The sequence below is a fragment of the Stenella coeruleoalba genome (genome assembly GCF_951394435.1).
Source record: "Stenella coeruleoalba genome assembly, chromosome: 1".
Classification (NCBI taxonomy): Eukaryota; Metazoa; Chordata; class Mammalia; order Artiodactyla; family Delphinidae; genus Stenella; species Stenella coeruleoalba.
Window position 1 is genome coordinate 100,788,486 of NC_137169.1, and position 18,473 is coordinate 100,806,958.

Sequence of the window (18,473 nt, forward strand, 5' to 3'; positions counted from 1 at the left end):
CTTCAAAAGTGGAATCTCGATTTCCCATAGCCGTTTGGCTCTCCTGAAAGTAAATCCCACTGGCCTTCAAAGGCAGATGTTTCGGGGACTCATCTTCTGGTGCAGGGACCCTAGCCTGGGAGCCCAGTGTGGGACTTGGACTCCGTGCTCTTCGGGGAGAATCTCTGCAATTTCAATTATTCTTCTGTTGTGGGTTGCCCACCCTGGGGGTATGGGTCTTGACTATACCACATATCTGCCCCTCCTACCCATCTCATTGTGGTTCCTTTTTTATTTCTTTAGTTGTAGAAGCACTTTTCTCTAGTCTTCTGGTCTTTCTCATCAACAGTTTCTGTGTAAATAGTTTAATTCTGGTATGCTGATAGGGGGAGGTGAGCACAAGGTCTTCCTACTGTGCCATCTTGGCCACACCCCCAACCTTTTCCACAAAATATTTATTTATTTATTAAAGATGAATTATTTTGTGTATTTTTTTATTCTTCCATACTTCCAATATGATATTGAATAGGAGTGATGATTGTGTACATCTTTGATGTCCTGATCTTAAGGGAAAAACATTTAGTGTTTAACTATTAACTATGATGTTAATTATAGGTTTTTTGTTGACTTTCCCATGTATTCCTAGTTTGTTGAGAATTTTTACTATGAATCTGTGTTGAATTTTGTCAAATTATTTTTACGTGTCATTTGATATGATCATGTGGTTTTTGTTCTTTAGACTATTAATATGGTGTTTTACATTGATTAATTTCCAAACATTGAACTAGCCTTGTATTCCTGGGAAAAATCTCACTTGGTGTGGTGTATAGGCATACTTTGTTTTATTGCACTTCACTGCAGATAATTGCATTTTCTGTAAATTGAAGGTTTGTGGCAACGCTGCCTCAAGCAAGTATATTGGCACTATTTTTCCAACAGCAGTTGCTCACTCTGTGTCTTGGTGTCACTTTTTGGTAATTCTCATGGTATTTCAAACTTTTTCATTATTATTATATTTTTTACAGTGATCTGTGATCAGTGATCTTTGTTACTAGTGCAGAAAGATTACAAATAATGTAATGATGGTTAGCATTTTTTTAGCAATGAAGTATTTTTTTTTCCCTCTCCCACCCACCTACCCCTGGCAACCACCAGTCTATTCTCTATATCCATGACTCCGTTTTTGTTTCTTAGGTAGGTTCATTGGTGTCATATTTTAGATTCCATATATAAGTGATATCATATGGTATTTGTCTTTCTCTTTCTGACTTACTTCACTTCGTATGGTAATCGCTAGGTTCATCCATGTTGCTGCAAATGGCATTATTTTGTTTGGTTTTATGCCTGAGTAGTATTCCATTGTATATATGTACCACATCTTCTTTATCCATCTATCTGTCGATGGACATTTAGGTTGTTTCCATGTCTTGGCTATTGTGAATAATGCTGCTATGAACATAGGGGTACATATATCTTTTTGAATTATAGTTTTGTCTGGATAGATGCCCAGGAGTGGGATTGCTGGATCCTATGGTAATTCTATTTTTAGTTTTCTGAGAAAACCTCCATACTGTTTTCCACAGTGGCTGCACCAACTTATATTCCCACCAACAGTGTAGGAGGGCTCCCTTTTCTCCACATTCTCTCCAGCATTTGTTATCTGTAGACTTTTTAATGATGCCATTCTGACTGGCGTGAGGTGGTACCTCATTATAGCTTTGATTTGTATTTCTCTAATAATTAGCGATGTTGATCATCTTTTCATGTGTCTATTGGCCATCTGTATATCTTCTTTGGAGAAATGTCTCTTTAGGTCTTCTGCCCATTTTTCGATTGGGTTGTTTGTTTCTTTATTGTTGTTGTATGAGCTGTTTGTATATTTTGGAAATTAAGCCCTTGTTGGTCACATCGTTTGCAATTATTTTTTCCAATTCTGTAGGTTGTCTTTTTGTTTTGTTTATGGTTTCCTTTGCTGTGCAAAAGCTTGTAAGTTTGATTAGGTCCCACTTATTTATTTTTGTTTTCGTTTCTATTGCCTTGGGAGACTGACCTAAGAAAAAATTGGTATGATTTATGTCAGAGAATGTTTTGCCTGTGATCTGTTATAGGAGTTTTGTGGTGTCATGTCTTATGTTTAAGTCTTTAAGCCATTTTGAGTTTATTTTTGAGTGTGGTGAGAGGGTGTATTCTTTTTTATTTTTTTAACATCTTTATTGGAGTATAATTGCTTTACAATGGTGTGTTAGTTTCTGCTTTATAACAAAGTGAATCAGTTATACATATACCTATGTTCCCATATCTCTTCCCTCTTATGTCTCCCTCCCTCCTACCCTCCCTATGCCACCCCTCTAGGTGGTCACAAAGCACCGAGCTATCTCCCTGTGCTATGCGGCTGCTTCCCACTAGCTATCTATTTTATGTTTGGTAGTGTATATATGTCCATGCCACTCTCTGGCTTTGTCACAGCTTACCCTTCCCCCTCCCCATATCCTCAAGTCCATTCTCTAGTAGGTCTGTGTCTTTATTTCTGTCTTACCCCTACATTCTTCATGATATATTTTTTTCATAAATTCCATATATATGTGTTAGCATACTAACTTCACTGATTTACATGCAGCTGTCCAACATTCCCAACACCACTTGCTGAAGAGACTTTTCGCGTTGTATATTCTTGCCTCCTTAGTCAAAGGTTAATTGACCGTAGGTGTCTGGGTTTATTTAGCAATGAAGTATTTTAAAAAAACTTTATTTATTTCTTTCTTTTTGGCTGCATTGTGTCTTCATTGCTGTGCACGGGCTTTCTCTAGTTGCAGCGAGTGGGGCTACTCTTTGTTGTGGTGCACGGGCTTCTCATTGAGGTGGCTTCTCTTGTGGCAGAGCATGGGCTCTAGGTGTGTGGGTTTCTGTAGTTGTGGCAAGTGGGCTCAGTAGTTGTGGCTCATGAGCTCTAGAGCACAGGCTCAGTAGTTGTGGCATACGGGCTTAGTTGCTCCATGGCATGTGGGATGTTCCCGGACCAGGGCTTGAACCCATGTCGCCTGCTTTGGCAGGTGGATTCTTAACCACTGCTCCATCAGGGAAGTTCCGAAGTATTTTTAAATTAAAGTATGTACATTGTTGTTTTTAGACATAATGCTATTGAACACTTAGTAAACTAAGAATAGTGTAAACATAACTTTTATGTGCACAGAAAGTTCCTGTTCCTTGCTTTATTGTGATATTTGCTTTATTGCAGTATTCTGTAATGAACCCATAATATCTCTGAGATATGCCTGTATTATTCTTTTTCTGTATTGTTGAATTTTTTTGTTAATATTTTGTTGAGGATTTTTGTTTTCGTGTTCATGAGAGTTATTGGCCTATAGTTTTCTTGGACTGTCTTTCACTGGTTTTGGAACCAGGCTAATGCTGGCCTCATAAAATGAGTTGGGAATCATTTCTTTCATTTCCATTTTCTGGAAGAGATTATATAGAATTAGTATTATTTCTTTTTTAAATGTTTGGTAGAATTCTCCAGAGAAATCATGTGGACCTAGAGATTGCTTTTTGGCAAGATTTTTAACTATGAATTTTATTTATTTTTTCTATAGCATTATTCAAGTTACTTGCTTTATCTTGGGTGATTTTGGTAGTTTGTGGTTTTTAAGGAATTAACCCATTTCATTAACTTTGTCAACTATCTGTGCATGGAGTTGTTAGTAGCACTCCCTGCAATTATTTTTTTAATGTCTTTGGAGTCTGTAGTGTTACCCTTATTTTCATTGCTGATATTGGTGATTTATGTCTTCTCTCTTTTTTCTTTGTCAGTCATTTTATTTTTAACATCTTTATTGGAGTATGATTGCTTTACAATGGTGTGTTAGTTTCTGCTTTATAACAAAGTGAATCAGTTATACATATACATATGTTCCCATATCTCTTCCCTCTTGCATCTCTCTCCCTCTCACCCTTCCTATCCCACCCCTCTAGGTGGTCACAAACCACCGAGCTGATCTCCCTGTGCCATGCAGCTGCTTCCCACTAGCTATCTATTTTATGTTTGGTAGTGTATATATGTCCATGCCACTCTCTCACTTTGTCACAGCTTACCCTTCCCCCTCCCCATATCCTTAAGTCCATTCTTTAGTAGGTCTGTGTCGTTATTCCCATCTTACCCCAGGTTCTTCATGACCTATTTTTTTTCTTACATTCCATATATATGTGTTAGCATACGGTATTTGTTTTTCTCTTTCTGACTTACTTCACTCTATGACAGACTCTAGGTCCATCCACCTCACTACAAATAACTCAATTTCATTTCTTTTTATGGCTGAGTAATATTCCATTGTATATATGTGCCACATCTTCTTTATCCATTCATCCAACGATGGACACTTAGGTTGCTTCTATCTCCTGGCTATTGTAAATGGAGCTGCAATGAACATTTTGGTACATGACTCTTTTTGAATTATGGTTTTCTCAGGGTATATGCCCAGTAGTGGGATTGCTGGGTTGTATGGTAATTCTATTTTTAGTTTTTTAAGGAACCTCCATACCGTTCTCCATAGTGGCTGTATTAACTTGCATTCCCACCAACAGTGCAAGAGTGTTCCCTTTTCTCCACACGCTCTCCAGCATTTATTATTTCTAGATTTTTTGATGATGGCCATTCTGACTGGTGTGAGATGATATCTCATTGTAGTTTTGATTTGCATTTCTCTAATGATTAATGATGATTAGCATTCTTTCATGTGTTTGTTGGCAATCTGTATATCTTCTTTGGAGAAATGTCTATTTAGGTCTTCTGCCAATTTTTGGATTGGGTTTATTGGTTTTTTGTTATTTAGCTGCATGAGCTGCTTGTAAATTTTGGAGATTAATCCTTTGTCAGTTGCTTCATTTGCAAATATTTTCTTCCATTCTGAGGGTTGTCTTGTGGTCTTGTTTTCTTTGTCAGTCTTGATAGAGTTTTATTACTTTATCAATCTTTTCAAATAACCAGCTTTCTATTTCATTGATTTTCTCTGTTGGTTTTTGATTTTCAATCTCACTGATTTCTTCTCTTTTTTCCTTCCTTCTGTTTGCTTTGTGTGTATTTGCTCTTTTTCTATGTTTTTAAGGTGGAAACTTAGATTGCTCTTTTGAGACTTTTCTAATGTAAACATTTAATATTATAAATTTCCTCTAATCACCTCTTTAGCTTTAGCCCACAAAGTTTGATATGTTGTATTTTCATTTTCATTTATTTTCTGATTTCTCTTGAGAGTTATTCTTTGACCCTGGGGTTATTTATAAGTCTGTTATTTAATTTCTGTGTATTTGGAGATTTTGCTGTTACATTTCTGTTATTCATTTTTAGCTTGACCATAATTCCATTATGGTCAAATAATATACTTTATTACTTAAATTTGTTATGGTTTGTTTTAGAAATCATGATCTCGTATATCTATATTATTACTTAAATTTGTTATGGTTTGTTTTAGAAATCATGATCTCGTATATCTGAGTGAATGCTCCATGTGCACTTGAAAAGAATATTTCCTCTGCTATTGTTAGGTGGAATGTTCTATAAATGTCAATTAGGTACAGTTGGTTGATGGTATTGTGAAAACTCTTTTGGTTTTGATTGATTTTTGTCCAGTTCTATTGTTTACTGAAAGATGGGTATTAAAATCTCTTACTTTGATTTTGTAATTGTCTGTTTCTCTCTAATTCTGTCAATGTTTGCCTTGTGTATTTTGAATTTCGGTTAAATGTTTTACATTTATATATAACTATTATATCTTCCAGCTGCATTGACTCTTTGATCATGATTGAATGCCTGTCTTTATCTCTGATAATACTGTCTCATTTTGAAGTCTGTTTTAACTGATATTATTATGGCCATTAGTTTTCTTATGTTTATTGTTTACATGGCATATCTTTGAGTCTTTATATTTGTAGATATTTGTACATATCTATATAGGTATAGATATATACCTGATTATAATTGGGTCTTCCTATGTACTATTTCTATAGTTATCTTTTTTAAATCACAAATATGATCATGTTATATTGCTATATCAAAACTTTCAATAGCTGTACATTGCTTATAGGTAAAATTCAAACTCTATAACTGCAATTAGTGGATTTTATAGTTTTTAATCTCAGACCTCTTATTGGCAAGGCTTTAATAAAATTATTATAATCTCATGCTTAAGTAAACAAAATAAAAATTGAATTCATAATCTTATGCTCTGTTGGATAACAGGAAGAAGTAATAGAAATTAAGCACTCATAACTAAAGAGTTAATGGTTAGATTATAGTTTGTTTTGCTCAGTAGCTAGAGCTATGCTAACCAGTATGGTAGCCACTGGCCAAATGTGTTATATTTAAATTAATTAAAATAAATCAAATTAACAAGTCAGTTTCTAAGCTCCAGTGGCGCACATTTGAAGGACTAATAGCTACCATATTGGACAGGATGGAAAATGTTCCTATTGTTGCAGGAAGTTTTGTTGTATAGGACTTGTCTAGAGCAGAGGTTGACAAAATTTTTATGTGAAAGGCCAATAGTAAGTTTTTAGGCTTTGCGGGCCATATGGTCTCTGCTGCAGGTATTCAACTTTGCTGTTACAGGGCAAGACAGGCATAGATAATACATAAACAACTAGGTTGGCTATATTATGGTAAAGAATTATTAAAAACAGGCAGTGGCTGGGTTTGATCTGTGAGCTGTAGTTTGCTGACCCATGGTTGTCTAGAACATTGAATTAAATTCTTGACACCTCATTTAGAATGGTATGTTGACAAAGTGAGCCCATCCTGAAGGAATGAGGCAATATAAAACCATTCCATAGGAATATATAATAAAAATAATTAGAAATTTTAGAATAGCTAAGAGAAAAGTTTAGGAGTGATGATAGCTCTTCAAATATTTCTCAGCTATCATGTGAAAAGAGGAATTAGACTTTGTGATTAAGGAACACAGAACAATGACCATTGCATGAAAGTTACAGGAAGAGCATTTTAGTAAAATGTAAGTACAAACTGGGTTGATAGAATAGTGAGTTAAGTAATAAGTGCTAATAAATTAAAGTGATTTATGCATAAGGTGAGGTTTGAATTCAGTGACCTGTATGACTTATTTTTTTTAAATAAAAAATTCCAGGGCTCTGCCCATTAAATCCTCTGTTATCATATTTAGTTTGGGAATTTACTTAATGACTTGTTTTCTCTTTTTTAAAAATTTGAGCCAAAGAGAAATTCATAATTCTCTTCACAACTCTGTTTGAGCAGCTTGATTATCTTGAATGTGTGTGTGCTTTGATTGTCATGATTTGTTAATGTCCTTAAATAGGCAGAAAACCAAAAGCTTTTAGATGAGAAGAAACAATTTGAGAAGATTGCTGAAGAATTAAAAGGAGCAGAACAAGAACTAACAGGGCTTCTCAAAACCAGAGAGGTTTGTTTAAAAAGGATACATTTTTTTTTCAAGTGTTTTGTTAGTAGGATACAGATTTACATTGTAGATTATGGTGTGGCTGTTAGATTTGTGCAAGATTGCTTCACAAAATTCCTCTGGAAGATGTGTTCCTGCTACATTTAGTATGCTAACAATTGATTTAAAGCACATTTAGAGAACCTGCATATTATAATGAGGAAGAGAAAGGTCAACATTTTAGATACCAATAGTATACATAATGCCATGGCTTATAACAATTACATTTCTTGATGTCTTGAGTATTTCTTAATTGATACATTTAAATTTTAGCCTTTATTAAGTTCTTAGCTTATAGTAATTTTTATAGTGCTCATGTTATAATTTTAGAATGTCTTTTATTTTTAAAAAGTATATTTTCAGTCTATTACAGTATTACATTGTAATTGTCTTTCTAATATAGTAAGAACAGCTTAGTTTTTCAAGTACTGCCTGATTTCATTAACTAATGCATTTCTTCTTAAAAATGTGACATTTTAATTGAAATTAATTACTTGGTAGTATAAAATTGACAATAGTATTTTATAATATGTAAATATAATTTTACTGCTTGAGCTTCAGAATATCAAGATGGAATTTACTTATAGTATTGCATTTGTCATTGCTCATTGTTTTAAAATTATAATGACTATGGCATTAAATCAATTTAAATTTTAAAAATTTGACATATTTTTGCCAAAGATATAACTTGCTTACATGGAGTGACCATACTTCTTAAGTGAGAAAACTGTAAAAACATTTGCTGTGATAATACATGTTTATTTTCCAGAAAAAAGTACATGATTTGGAAATACAGTTAACTGCCATTGCAACAAGTGAACAGCATTATTCAAAACAGGTTAAAGAGCTGAAAACTGAGCTTGAAAATGAGAAGTATGTTTTCTATCTATAAAGTAGCTTATGTATTCAATTCCTAAGCTTTCTGTAATACTGTAAAGTATTAACTACTTTCCGAAGTAGGTAATACTAAATTAGTAAATTATGTGTAATATTTTTTTGAATAGGCTTAAAGTTGTGTTTTATTTCTGATTAAAGATCAAAATAATGTGTCAATTTCATTGTTAAAGGAGGTACATATTATTGACATAAGAAGAGTATATATCACAAACTTGAGAACTGCATTAGAAGAGCGATATGTTCTTTTCTTGGAGATTATTTAGCTCCTCATAAAAATAATCATTTGTAGTTGTAACTAGTTATTTTGATTGTTTTACTAAATTACTACATAGGTTTGTATTGATGAACTGACAAAATATAAATTCATTTCTCACATTGTCCAAACATAATATTTAGTTGTTTCACCTACTTAGTAAATTTAATTTCTAGAGAAAGTGGGAGGAAATGATTGTTGTGTTGTTACTCAGGGAGAACTAAACTGAAGCAGGCAATCTAGTGGTGAGCATGATTTTTGCTTTCTGGTTGCTTCTCAACTCTAGATAAAAATGAGAAATAAGTAATTTACTCAGCATCTTGTCACTTCTCTTTTAACTCCCATTCTCAGCTTTCTGGTACCTTTTCAACAGTACTTTTGTAGGAGCTCTGGGTAATATTCATCTATTAACCAAAATTCCTTTTAATGAATGAACTGATTAATATAAATTTGTGTTATCCTTGGTATACTTGCTTTTTCAACTTTTCATTTTTTAATTAAAACTCTTTGATGAGTTTCCAGTATCAGTAAGTAGGAGATAAAAGGTGCTTCTGAAATCATTCCATAGAGCCAGCCACACACTCCCCTTCCCTCATTTAAAAATGATCCTGGCTGCAACCAGTAACAGCAGTAATCTCTCTTCCAATGTAGAATATTTGAGACCTTGTAAGAGCAGTTTAAGTGTTGTGCATGTGCACAAAGTTTTATTTATTTTAATGAAAATATTTTAATTAAAAATAGTTAATGTCTCATGTGCTATTAAATCATCAGAAATTTGAAACAGTTTCTAAGAGACAGTCTACTAGAAAGAAAATATTATTTGAAAAAATAAATACTTTTCAAAATTTGTGAAAGATAAACGGGGAAGTGGTATGGAGAATATGCAAGGAAATATGTAACATCTTGAAAAACTTACTATAGAAAATTTTCAAATATATACAACGTTAAGAGGGAATATTGTAATGAACCAGCATATACCTATCACCCAGCTTCAAAAATTTTTAACTAATGGCCAATCTTATTTCATTTGTAGCCCCAGCCCTTCCTTTCTTTCCCCTAAGATTATTTTGGATAAAATTCCACATCATATAATTTTATATGTAAATATTTTGGTATGACATGTTTTTTAAAAAACAGGCTTAAGAATACTGAACTAACTGCAAGCTGCAAAAGGCTTTCACTGGAAAACAAAGACCTAGCACAAGAAACAAGGGATATGGCCCTAGAATTAAAGAAACAGCAAGAAGATATTAATGTGAGTTGAAAAAGAAAGTCCCAGTGACTTAGTTTTCTTACTGTAAAGTTAAGGGGTTAGAATAGATTACCTCTAAAGTTTCTTCCAGCTTTAAAAGTCTGATTATTTTAGATTATCTGATTATCTTTTTCTTCGAAATACTTTGTTTTAGAAGAAAAATATGCATATTGAGGTAGTAATAATATGCATACAATGATGAATAAAATATCATTCCTCTTTAGTTTATGACTCAATAAAAAAAATAAATGCTCAAATAGCTTAAAATAGTATATGTATTGTTTGGGGGACAAAGTGTTATCACAGTTCACAGGATCACTTCTGCCTTGGGGAAAGAGAAAGAGAAGGCTTCAGAGAGAATACAGCATTGATTTTTGCCTTAAAAACATGAATAATTATCAGTTCAGTCGGTAGCAATGAGTGGAAAAGCATTCCTTGAAGCCATAACAATATGAACAAAGGACACAAGTCTCAAAGTATCACTGGGAAACAGCAAGTAAGACTAGTTTTTTAGCTACTAATATAGAGATTATTAGGGGAATAGAGTAAGGCTGGAGAACTAGTGTGGAACTGTATAAGTTAAATAACCCATTCTCTTGCTTTATATATAACTAAATGAATTTTAAGACAGATAAAGGTCTTGAGTATTAATTTCAATTTTAGTTTTGTTGAAACAAAATAATTAATATAAACCGCACTGATTATTTCTTTAGAACAGCAAAAAGGAAGAAGAAAGGATGTTGAAACAAATAGAAAATCTGGAAGAGACAGAAACACAATTGAGGCAAGACTAATGCATTGGCCTTTTTTGACTGGCCCAAAATAGTATTTCTTTTCTATTAACTTGTTGTAGTTAATTTACATTAATCTTATGTTGAATATAGTATAAAATAAAAAATTAGACTTAAATCATTGGTTTGGAATCCTGCTTAAAAATAAAATTGTAATAATGTCTATTTTATACTTAGCTTGAAATAGTGATATTAGATGTAGAAATTAATTTTAAATTATCATAAACTTTCTAATATTTAATATTTATTTAAGAAAGTATACTAGTCATATGCCAGAAAATTTAGAAGAGGTATTTAAAAAATTTAATATTACTTTAAGCATTATCTATGTTTCTAGTTGTTTTCACAATCATCTATTTTAATGCTTGTATGCCAGTCAGTCAAGTGAATATAACAATATTTTAATTTGGATATTTACATTTTCCAGTTTTTCACTATCATAAAGAATACTGTAGTAAACATTTTGGGACATAGAGATTTTTTTCTTATAGGATAAATTTCCAGTGTGAATTTATTGAGTCATAGGAATAATTATTTCAATTACTTTTTATAGACCAATGGTTTCTAATAGGTTTTATCAGTTGTAAACCATGCAATACAACCAATATTTTATGAAAATGATGGTTCCAAATGTTTTAATTACTTTTGGGTATTATCATTAATTTATTTGATAATATAACAGGTAGAAACAACTCATAGTTCTTATGATTTATAATTTTCATGTTTTGGGTAAGCTTTGGAATTTTTCGTGTGTGTTTGCTAGAGTTTCTTCTCTGTAAATTGCTTATGCCTGTTGCCCACTAATATTTTGATATCTTGATTATTTTCTTACTCATTTAAGCTTTAAAAAACATATTAATCCTTTATGTTATTTTATTTAAAGCACATATTTCCCCTAACCTGTTGTTTTCCTTTCACTTTGGGTAATTTTTTTGTTATACAGAAGTTTTTTTAAAGAATTTTGTATTAAATCGAATTCTTTCCTTTTGAAATTTTTTCCCATTGCTTTTTTACTTACAAATCTTTTTCCTGCCTGCAATCAAATATTAATATTTTCTTTAGTTACTTTAAAAATTGATATATTTAAAAATCAATATATTGATATTTGGTTTATCTTTCTCTTTTTCAAATACTGAAAAACATTTCAAGGTATCAATTTACTTTCTAACACTACTGTAGATCTGTGACCTGCTTTTTGATACGCAGTGTTTTCATGTTTATTATTTTCTAAATAATCTGTTTTTGTATTTTAAGTTTCCTTTTAATCCATTAGTAATTTAGATGATTTCCAAATATTAGGGGGCTCTTGTTTGTACTCACATTCTGATGTATTAAGTTTTGACTTGTTTGATTAAAGAATGTGGTCATTAAAACTTAACAATTGTAAATTATTTGATATTTCCTTAGACCTAATATATCTCCCTCATAGGACTGTCTGGGGATTTCATGAGGAAATGTGAATAAAGTGCTGAGCACAGTGCCTGGCACTTAACTGTTACTATTTTCCATATTTGGAAAGTCATCTTTTACTATGCTTCTAAAGATTACTTTTGTCCTTTATGCTTACTTTTCTTCTTCAGAAGTAACTGTTATTTATAGACTAAATCTGTGATTAAGCCACTGTACATTTTGGGGATAAAAAGTGAAGATATTTTTTAGGGAAAGGCTGCTTTTAATTTAAGAGAATTTAAGTTGTTTGGATAATATCTTTTTGTACATCTGCCTACTCTATGGACTTACAGAACTGTAAATAAAAATATATTTAGGAAAAGTAAGAATATGCCAATTAAAAATTTTAAACTCAGTTGAAGAGCAAACATCCTAGATTCAGTTCTTACAAGGCCAAGTTATTCCACGTGATTGAATACTATTCCATGCATTTACATTAGACCCAGTAACATATCAGTTGTAGTAACAAGAGAGTCTACAATTAGAAATAGCTTTAGGGCTTCCCTGGTGGCGCAGTGGTTGAGAGTCCGCCTGCCGATGCAGGGGACACAGGTTCGTGCCCCGGTCTGGGAAGATCCCACATGCCACGGAACGGCTGGGCCCGTGAGCCATGGCCGCTGAGCCTGTGCGTCCGGAGCCTGTGTTCCGCAACAGGAGAGGCCACAACAGTGAGAGGCCCACGTACCACAAAAAAAAAAAAAAAGAAAGAAAGAAATAGCTTTAAGTATCCTTCTGAGACAAAACACCCTTGTTTTCATATGCAACAGACAGATTTTAAATTGAAAAAAGTTTGAAAGGATAATACATGCATGTGGTGTAAAAATCAAAAGGACAAAAGGACATGGGGAAAGAAACCTGTTTTGCTTGCCTTTTGTCTTCCTGATATCCAGTTTCCCTCTCCAGAGGTATCTAGGTTTCTTGTGTATGTTTCCAGAGATACTCTGTACATATATAAGGATACAGGTATACGCAAATATCTCAGTCATGTAGTTCTTCTTTAAAATCACTGGTATGTATGTCCCTAATTTATCTGTACAACATTACGACTATGTCTTAGAATGATGACTAATTTATGACTAAGAAAACAGTAAAGTGAAATCTTGACTTAAATAAGAAATAAGTTTTCCTATCTAGGAGTTTCTTTTTTTATGGAAAAATGGCTATAAAGATCTAAGTAATTTCAAAATAAATGTATAAATTAATTTAAATGTAGGAGTAGAATTGTGCTTATTGACATTAATGCATGAAAAATTATCAAACAAAATGAAAATATAAACCAACAAAAAATTAAATAGTCGACCGTTTTAGGAATTCCAGAAAGGGAATAAAATGAAAATATAGATTTTATTACAGTATCACTCTTCTATTTCTTTAAGGAATGAACTGGAATCTGTGAAAGAAGAACTAAAACAGAAAGGAGATGAAGTTAAATATAAATTGGACAAGAGTGAAGAAAAGGTATGTTGTATTTAATAAAAGGTTCTATCACAAAATTTTAAATCATAAAAGCAATACCACGTGTCAAGAAAAAGTACACTATTGTATAAATAATTAGTGGGCCAAGGACTGTTGTAGGCTATTGACCTTAAAAATAGGGGCCACATTGGGTTATTTTGCTTATGTGGTTTATATCTAGAAGAAATAGTGGCATGATTCTAAATTTCTTTAAATAGTGAGCATTTATAAATGTTGATTTATATTTTAGGCTAAATAAAAGGCTCATACTTTAGTAATATGAAATATACTGATAAATTGATTAATAAATTTGTGTTGTGCATTGGTGGAAATGATTTCAAAGAGTTGAGATAGGAAGAAGGCTTTTAGGGAAGATTATTCACAAAAGTGGAATAGTATAAAGAATGTGACATGATTATAGTATATAACATACATAGAGGGAGAAAAGGGTGCCAAAATAGATTGTGCTGATCAACCTAGATTGTGAAAGCCTTGACTGTGTTTTTTCATTCATTCCACAAATATTACTGACTACCTACGATGTGCCAGGCACTGTTCTGGGTGCTAAGTTTGTTTTTAATTTGTTTTGGTGGACAATAGTATCCAATTAAGTTTTTTCATTAGGCAAGTAACATTTTTAATTTTTGAGAATGGAATAGGGAGAGGTGAAAGGCACTGGAATAAATTGGAAGGCTATAAAAAATAGTCTTGAAAGCTCTGAAAAAAATCTTAGAGAGGACTCTGGTCTAGTTTAGCTCACTTATACCTGAGCCATTCATTGCAATTAGGGGATAGAGTAATCTGTCCAAGCCTGAGCTGCATTGCCATCCTTGGAGCCATATCAGTCCCCATCAAGCTTTATGAACTAAGCAGGATTACTGTGAAATTTATACTGAAAGAGTCTTTCCAGGAAAGGATGCTGGCCAGACCAAAACATAGGTCTTCTATGTAATTGCTGTTGGAGCCCATGGAAAGGGCATCTATCTAAACTTGAGTCAGGACAAGCTTCCTGGAAGAAGCAACATTCATTTTGAAACCTCTGATTAATAGGAATTAGTGGAAGGCAGAGGTGTGGGCACAAGTATATCAGGGAAAAGAAGAGTATTCCAAGTTACACACACACACACACACACACACACACACACACACACACACACACATACACACATTGTATATGAAGTATGAGAGAGCCCATCATATTTAAGCAACTAGACAAAGTTTATCTTGGCTGAAAGGTGGAGTTTAAGATAGTGGTGAGAGTGGAGAGAGGAGGGAAAGCTGAGAGGCGAGGAGATGCGAGTGGAGAGATGAAGATGGGGAAAAATGAGGGTGGGGGAAAATGAGGGTAGATCATTTAAGGCCACATAGCTATATTTAGGAGTTTGAGGTTATTGAAGAGTTTTCACCTGAGAAGTGTCATAATTTTATTTATACGTTGGAGAGCTCTAAGACTATTGGAATAGTCTAAGGATGAGATGAACTATATTTTTAAGGGCTTGCAATGAACCAGGAACATTCTAGATTATGTATGTTATCTTAAACTGGAAGTCATTTTTGTTCTCATTTTATGAATTAGGAAGTCAGGCCTTCAAAGGGTAAAAACTTGAAAAGCTACATGAGTAAGAAGTGGTAGAGCTGCCTCTCTAACATTCTTTAGACTATATCATATATTTTTCTCAAAAAGTTATTTTTTCTTTGAGTTTCATATTTATTTGTTAAATTCAACCCGAAAAAAATGAATTTAATCTCCTAAAGACTTGGTATGTAATTCACTACTTTAAAATTTGTATCAGAGGGCTGCTTCAAAACACTAATTTTGTTGGTGTAGGGAAAAACATGAATTTCATGTTTAATGTAAAATAAAAATTTTCCACTAAGAACTTAAATTTATTTTACCAAAGTAGAAAATATTAATGATGAGTTAAGGAAAAAAAAAAAAAAAAACAACGAAATGCAAGACAAATTGATAGCATGTTTCAGCTTTCCATGGTTGGATTTCAATTTACCTGTTGAAACAGTTTTCTGGAAAGAATTTAAAATACAAATATTTCTTGGATATTTTGGCTGACATTGAAATTCATTACACTCTTCTTTTATCCCAATCCACTACGTTAGTTCAGACATTTATTATTTCATACGTAGTTTATCTGAGCCTTTGTTTCCTCATCTCTAAAGTGGGGATAATAATACCTACTTTTCTATATCACTGGATTGTTACAAAGTTCAGTTTAACAAATGTTTGTGAAAGACATATTTAACAAATTATAAACATTTATATATAGTTTAAAAAAATTCAGTATAAACTGGGAAAGCTAATAAAATATTGTAAAGTGATATTAATGCTAAGATAAGAATAATGAACATTGACATATAGACACAAAAAGAATTTCTTTTTTAAAAAAGGTTACTGAACTAAACTGGGAGAGCTGATAAATGTTTTTGTAGAAATATAAGACTAAGCTTTATAATTCCATGTCTAAAAGATACTCAGAAAATAGAAATTCTGTTAACATTTTTTAAAAATCTGATGTCAAATAATGTTTTTTAGGCTCGAAGCATTGAATGTGAAGTCGTAAAAAAAGATAAACAAATGAAGATATTAGAAAACAAGGTATTATCAAATGTGAAAAATATTTAGGAATAGAGACTTTGTAACAAAATATGTATGGCTAGATTCTTTAGGGCCAACCTTTACATTGTCCTGTACAAAGAAATCTCAATTCCACTTTGAAGGCTTTCAGGAATAGTATAGGATTTTTTTTTTAACATCTTTATTGGAGTATAATTGCTTTACAATGGTGTGTTAGTTTCTGCTTTATAACAAAGTGAATCAGTTATACATATACATATGTTCCCATATCTCCTCCCTCTTGTGTCTCCCTCCCACCCTCCCTATCCCACCTCTCTAGGTGGTCACAAAGCACTGAACTGATTGCCCTGTGCTATGCGGCTGCTTCCTACTAGCTATCTATTTTACATTTGGTAGTATATATAAGTCCATGCCACTCTCTCACTTTGTCCCAGCTTACCCTTTCCCCTCCCTGAGGAATAGTATAGGATTTTTACTACAGGTTTCTTTGAAGAGGCTCTGGGATAAGGAGTTTTTGCATAATGCTTCAAAGACCAAAGAAAGCTTCATTAAACTGATCTTTAGCTATCTCTTCTCTTTCCCCAAATTTCATTCTCTTAGCAGCTGCATTTGTTGTGGATATCTTTAGAGTGGCAAGATGCTTTTAAAAATCATTCTTAGATATCTCTCCAATTCTTATAATCAAGGGAGCTGCAGAAAAATTTCTGCTTTCTTTATGTGAAATGTTTTTACTGCCTGGCTGGCAATACCAATTCACTTTTCCCTTCTCTGCCCTTCACCACACACTTGTCTTAAACTTGACTTTCTGTATAGTGAGTCAGTGAGTAGTCTTTTGGAAAGCATAGTTCACTTTCTGAAGTTCCAACCTCTAATAATTAACACTATTTTCTTCTACCTAGAATTCTGGTGAATAAAATTCTTTGATATTTTGTACATGAATTATTTGACTTAAAAATAACTGTAATACTTTAAAATCTTTTCAAGAATTTCTGGGTATTCCACCAAATATATTAATTAGTCCTAAATTTGGATATTATTTAAATTTAAAAGGATTGAAAACTTAAGTTACTTTAATTTTCATTAGTTTATTCAGAAATAAGGGACAGTGAGATGGGCCAGTCAAAATGACAAAGTTGATAGATCTGATGTCATTATCCTTTTAGTAAAATATACATATTTTTTGAACTGTCATAATTACAGTTATAAAGATGGTTTTTATAATATGTAGTAATGTCAGTTATAAAGATAGTTTTTTAGGAAAAACTGAGTAGCAGAAAAATATGATCATAAATATTAACTCTCAAGGGAATAAGTTTTGATGGTCTGAAGAACAGAGAAATGCATAAAACATGTGCTTTTTTGAGCAAAGTTAATAATCTGGTGATACTTCAAACTGATATTTTTAAAATGTGTTCAGCATTCATGTGGTAAGGCCAAGAAGTAACCTATTTTCCTGTCTATTGAGTTTTAAATTTTAATTATATTTTTCATTACTGAAGTTTTAATTAGTTCTTTTAAAAATCTGCTCAATTGTTGTTTATGGTCTCTCATTTCTTTTTCATAGTTTCAAGTCTTTAATTTTAAAAAATATTTAATATATTTTAATATGATATTCTTTGTCTGATAATATCAATATCTGAAGTCTTCTTCAGGTCTGATTTTGCTCTTTGTTCTTTCTGCTGACTTTTTATTCTTTGAGCCTTATTTATGTTTTCTGATTCCTTGGTTTTTTACCTGTGGTAATTCTTTGAGGCTTGTGTCGAAATTGGTATCCTCCCAGAAAGATTTTCTTGGGGACACTACTAACGAGGAGCCCGTTTTAAAGTAAATTCTCCATTTGAAGTTTTTTGAGATTATAGAGATAGTATGAACCCAGCTATAAATGACTGCCCCGCTCCCCTCCCCAATCCAATATAAGGCCACCTCATGGCTACAAATTTTCAGGACAGTTTTCATAACATTCACTCAGTGCCAGGGTCAAGACAGACAAGTTTCCTTACTGTACCCTTCTGTGTGGCAGATTTATTTCTTGTTTACACTTTCACTGAGTAGGTAGTCCTTTGAGTTTGTGACTTTATGCAGGGTTCTCTTATTGGATTCTCTACCTTTAGTGAGCTCTGAGTTTTATCTCCTATCTCTTTGACCCTAGGTATGTTCAGCAGATACCTGTAGGCCAAGAGCTGCCTTTGATGCTAGCCTCAAACCTACTATTACGACACTTTAAAGTTGTAATTTCAAGTAGGCAGATTCCTTATTTTTTAGATATTTACTTTCAAATTATTTTTATCAGGAAAGTTGTTCAGAGTATCTAGGTGATTTTTCTGTCAAAAATGGAAGTCTTTGATTT

At 32.7% G+C, this 18,473-nt stretch overlaps 1 protein-coding gene across 2 annotated transcripts in view; it reads left to right on the top strand.

Annotated features, from left to right (window-relative positions):
* SYCP1 (synaptonemal complex protein 1) overlaps nucleotides 1–18,473 on the top strand; it is a 160,434-nt gene that overhangs the window by 76,084 nt on the left and 65,877 nt on the right. For both annotated transcript variants that reach the window (XM_079902544.1, XM_079902545.1), the window contains exons 17-22: nucleotides 7,299–7,403; nucleotides 8,209–8,312; nucleotides 9,727–9,844; nucleotides 10,555–10,625; nucleotides 13,458–13,539; nucleotides 16,085–16,147. In XM_079902544.1, coding sequence (XP_079758670.1) covers nucleotides 7,299–7,403; nucleotides 8,209–8,312; nucleotides 9,727–9,844; nucleotides 10,555–10,625; nucleotides 13,458–13,539; nucleotides 16,085–16,147 — 543 coding nt within the window. The remainder of the gene's footprint in view (nucleotides 1–7,298; nucleotides 7,404–8,208; nucleotides 8,313–9,726; nucleotides 9,845–10,554; nucleotides 10,626–13,457; nucleotides 13,540–16,084; nucleotides 16,148–18,473) is intronic.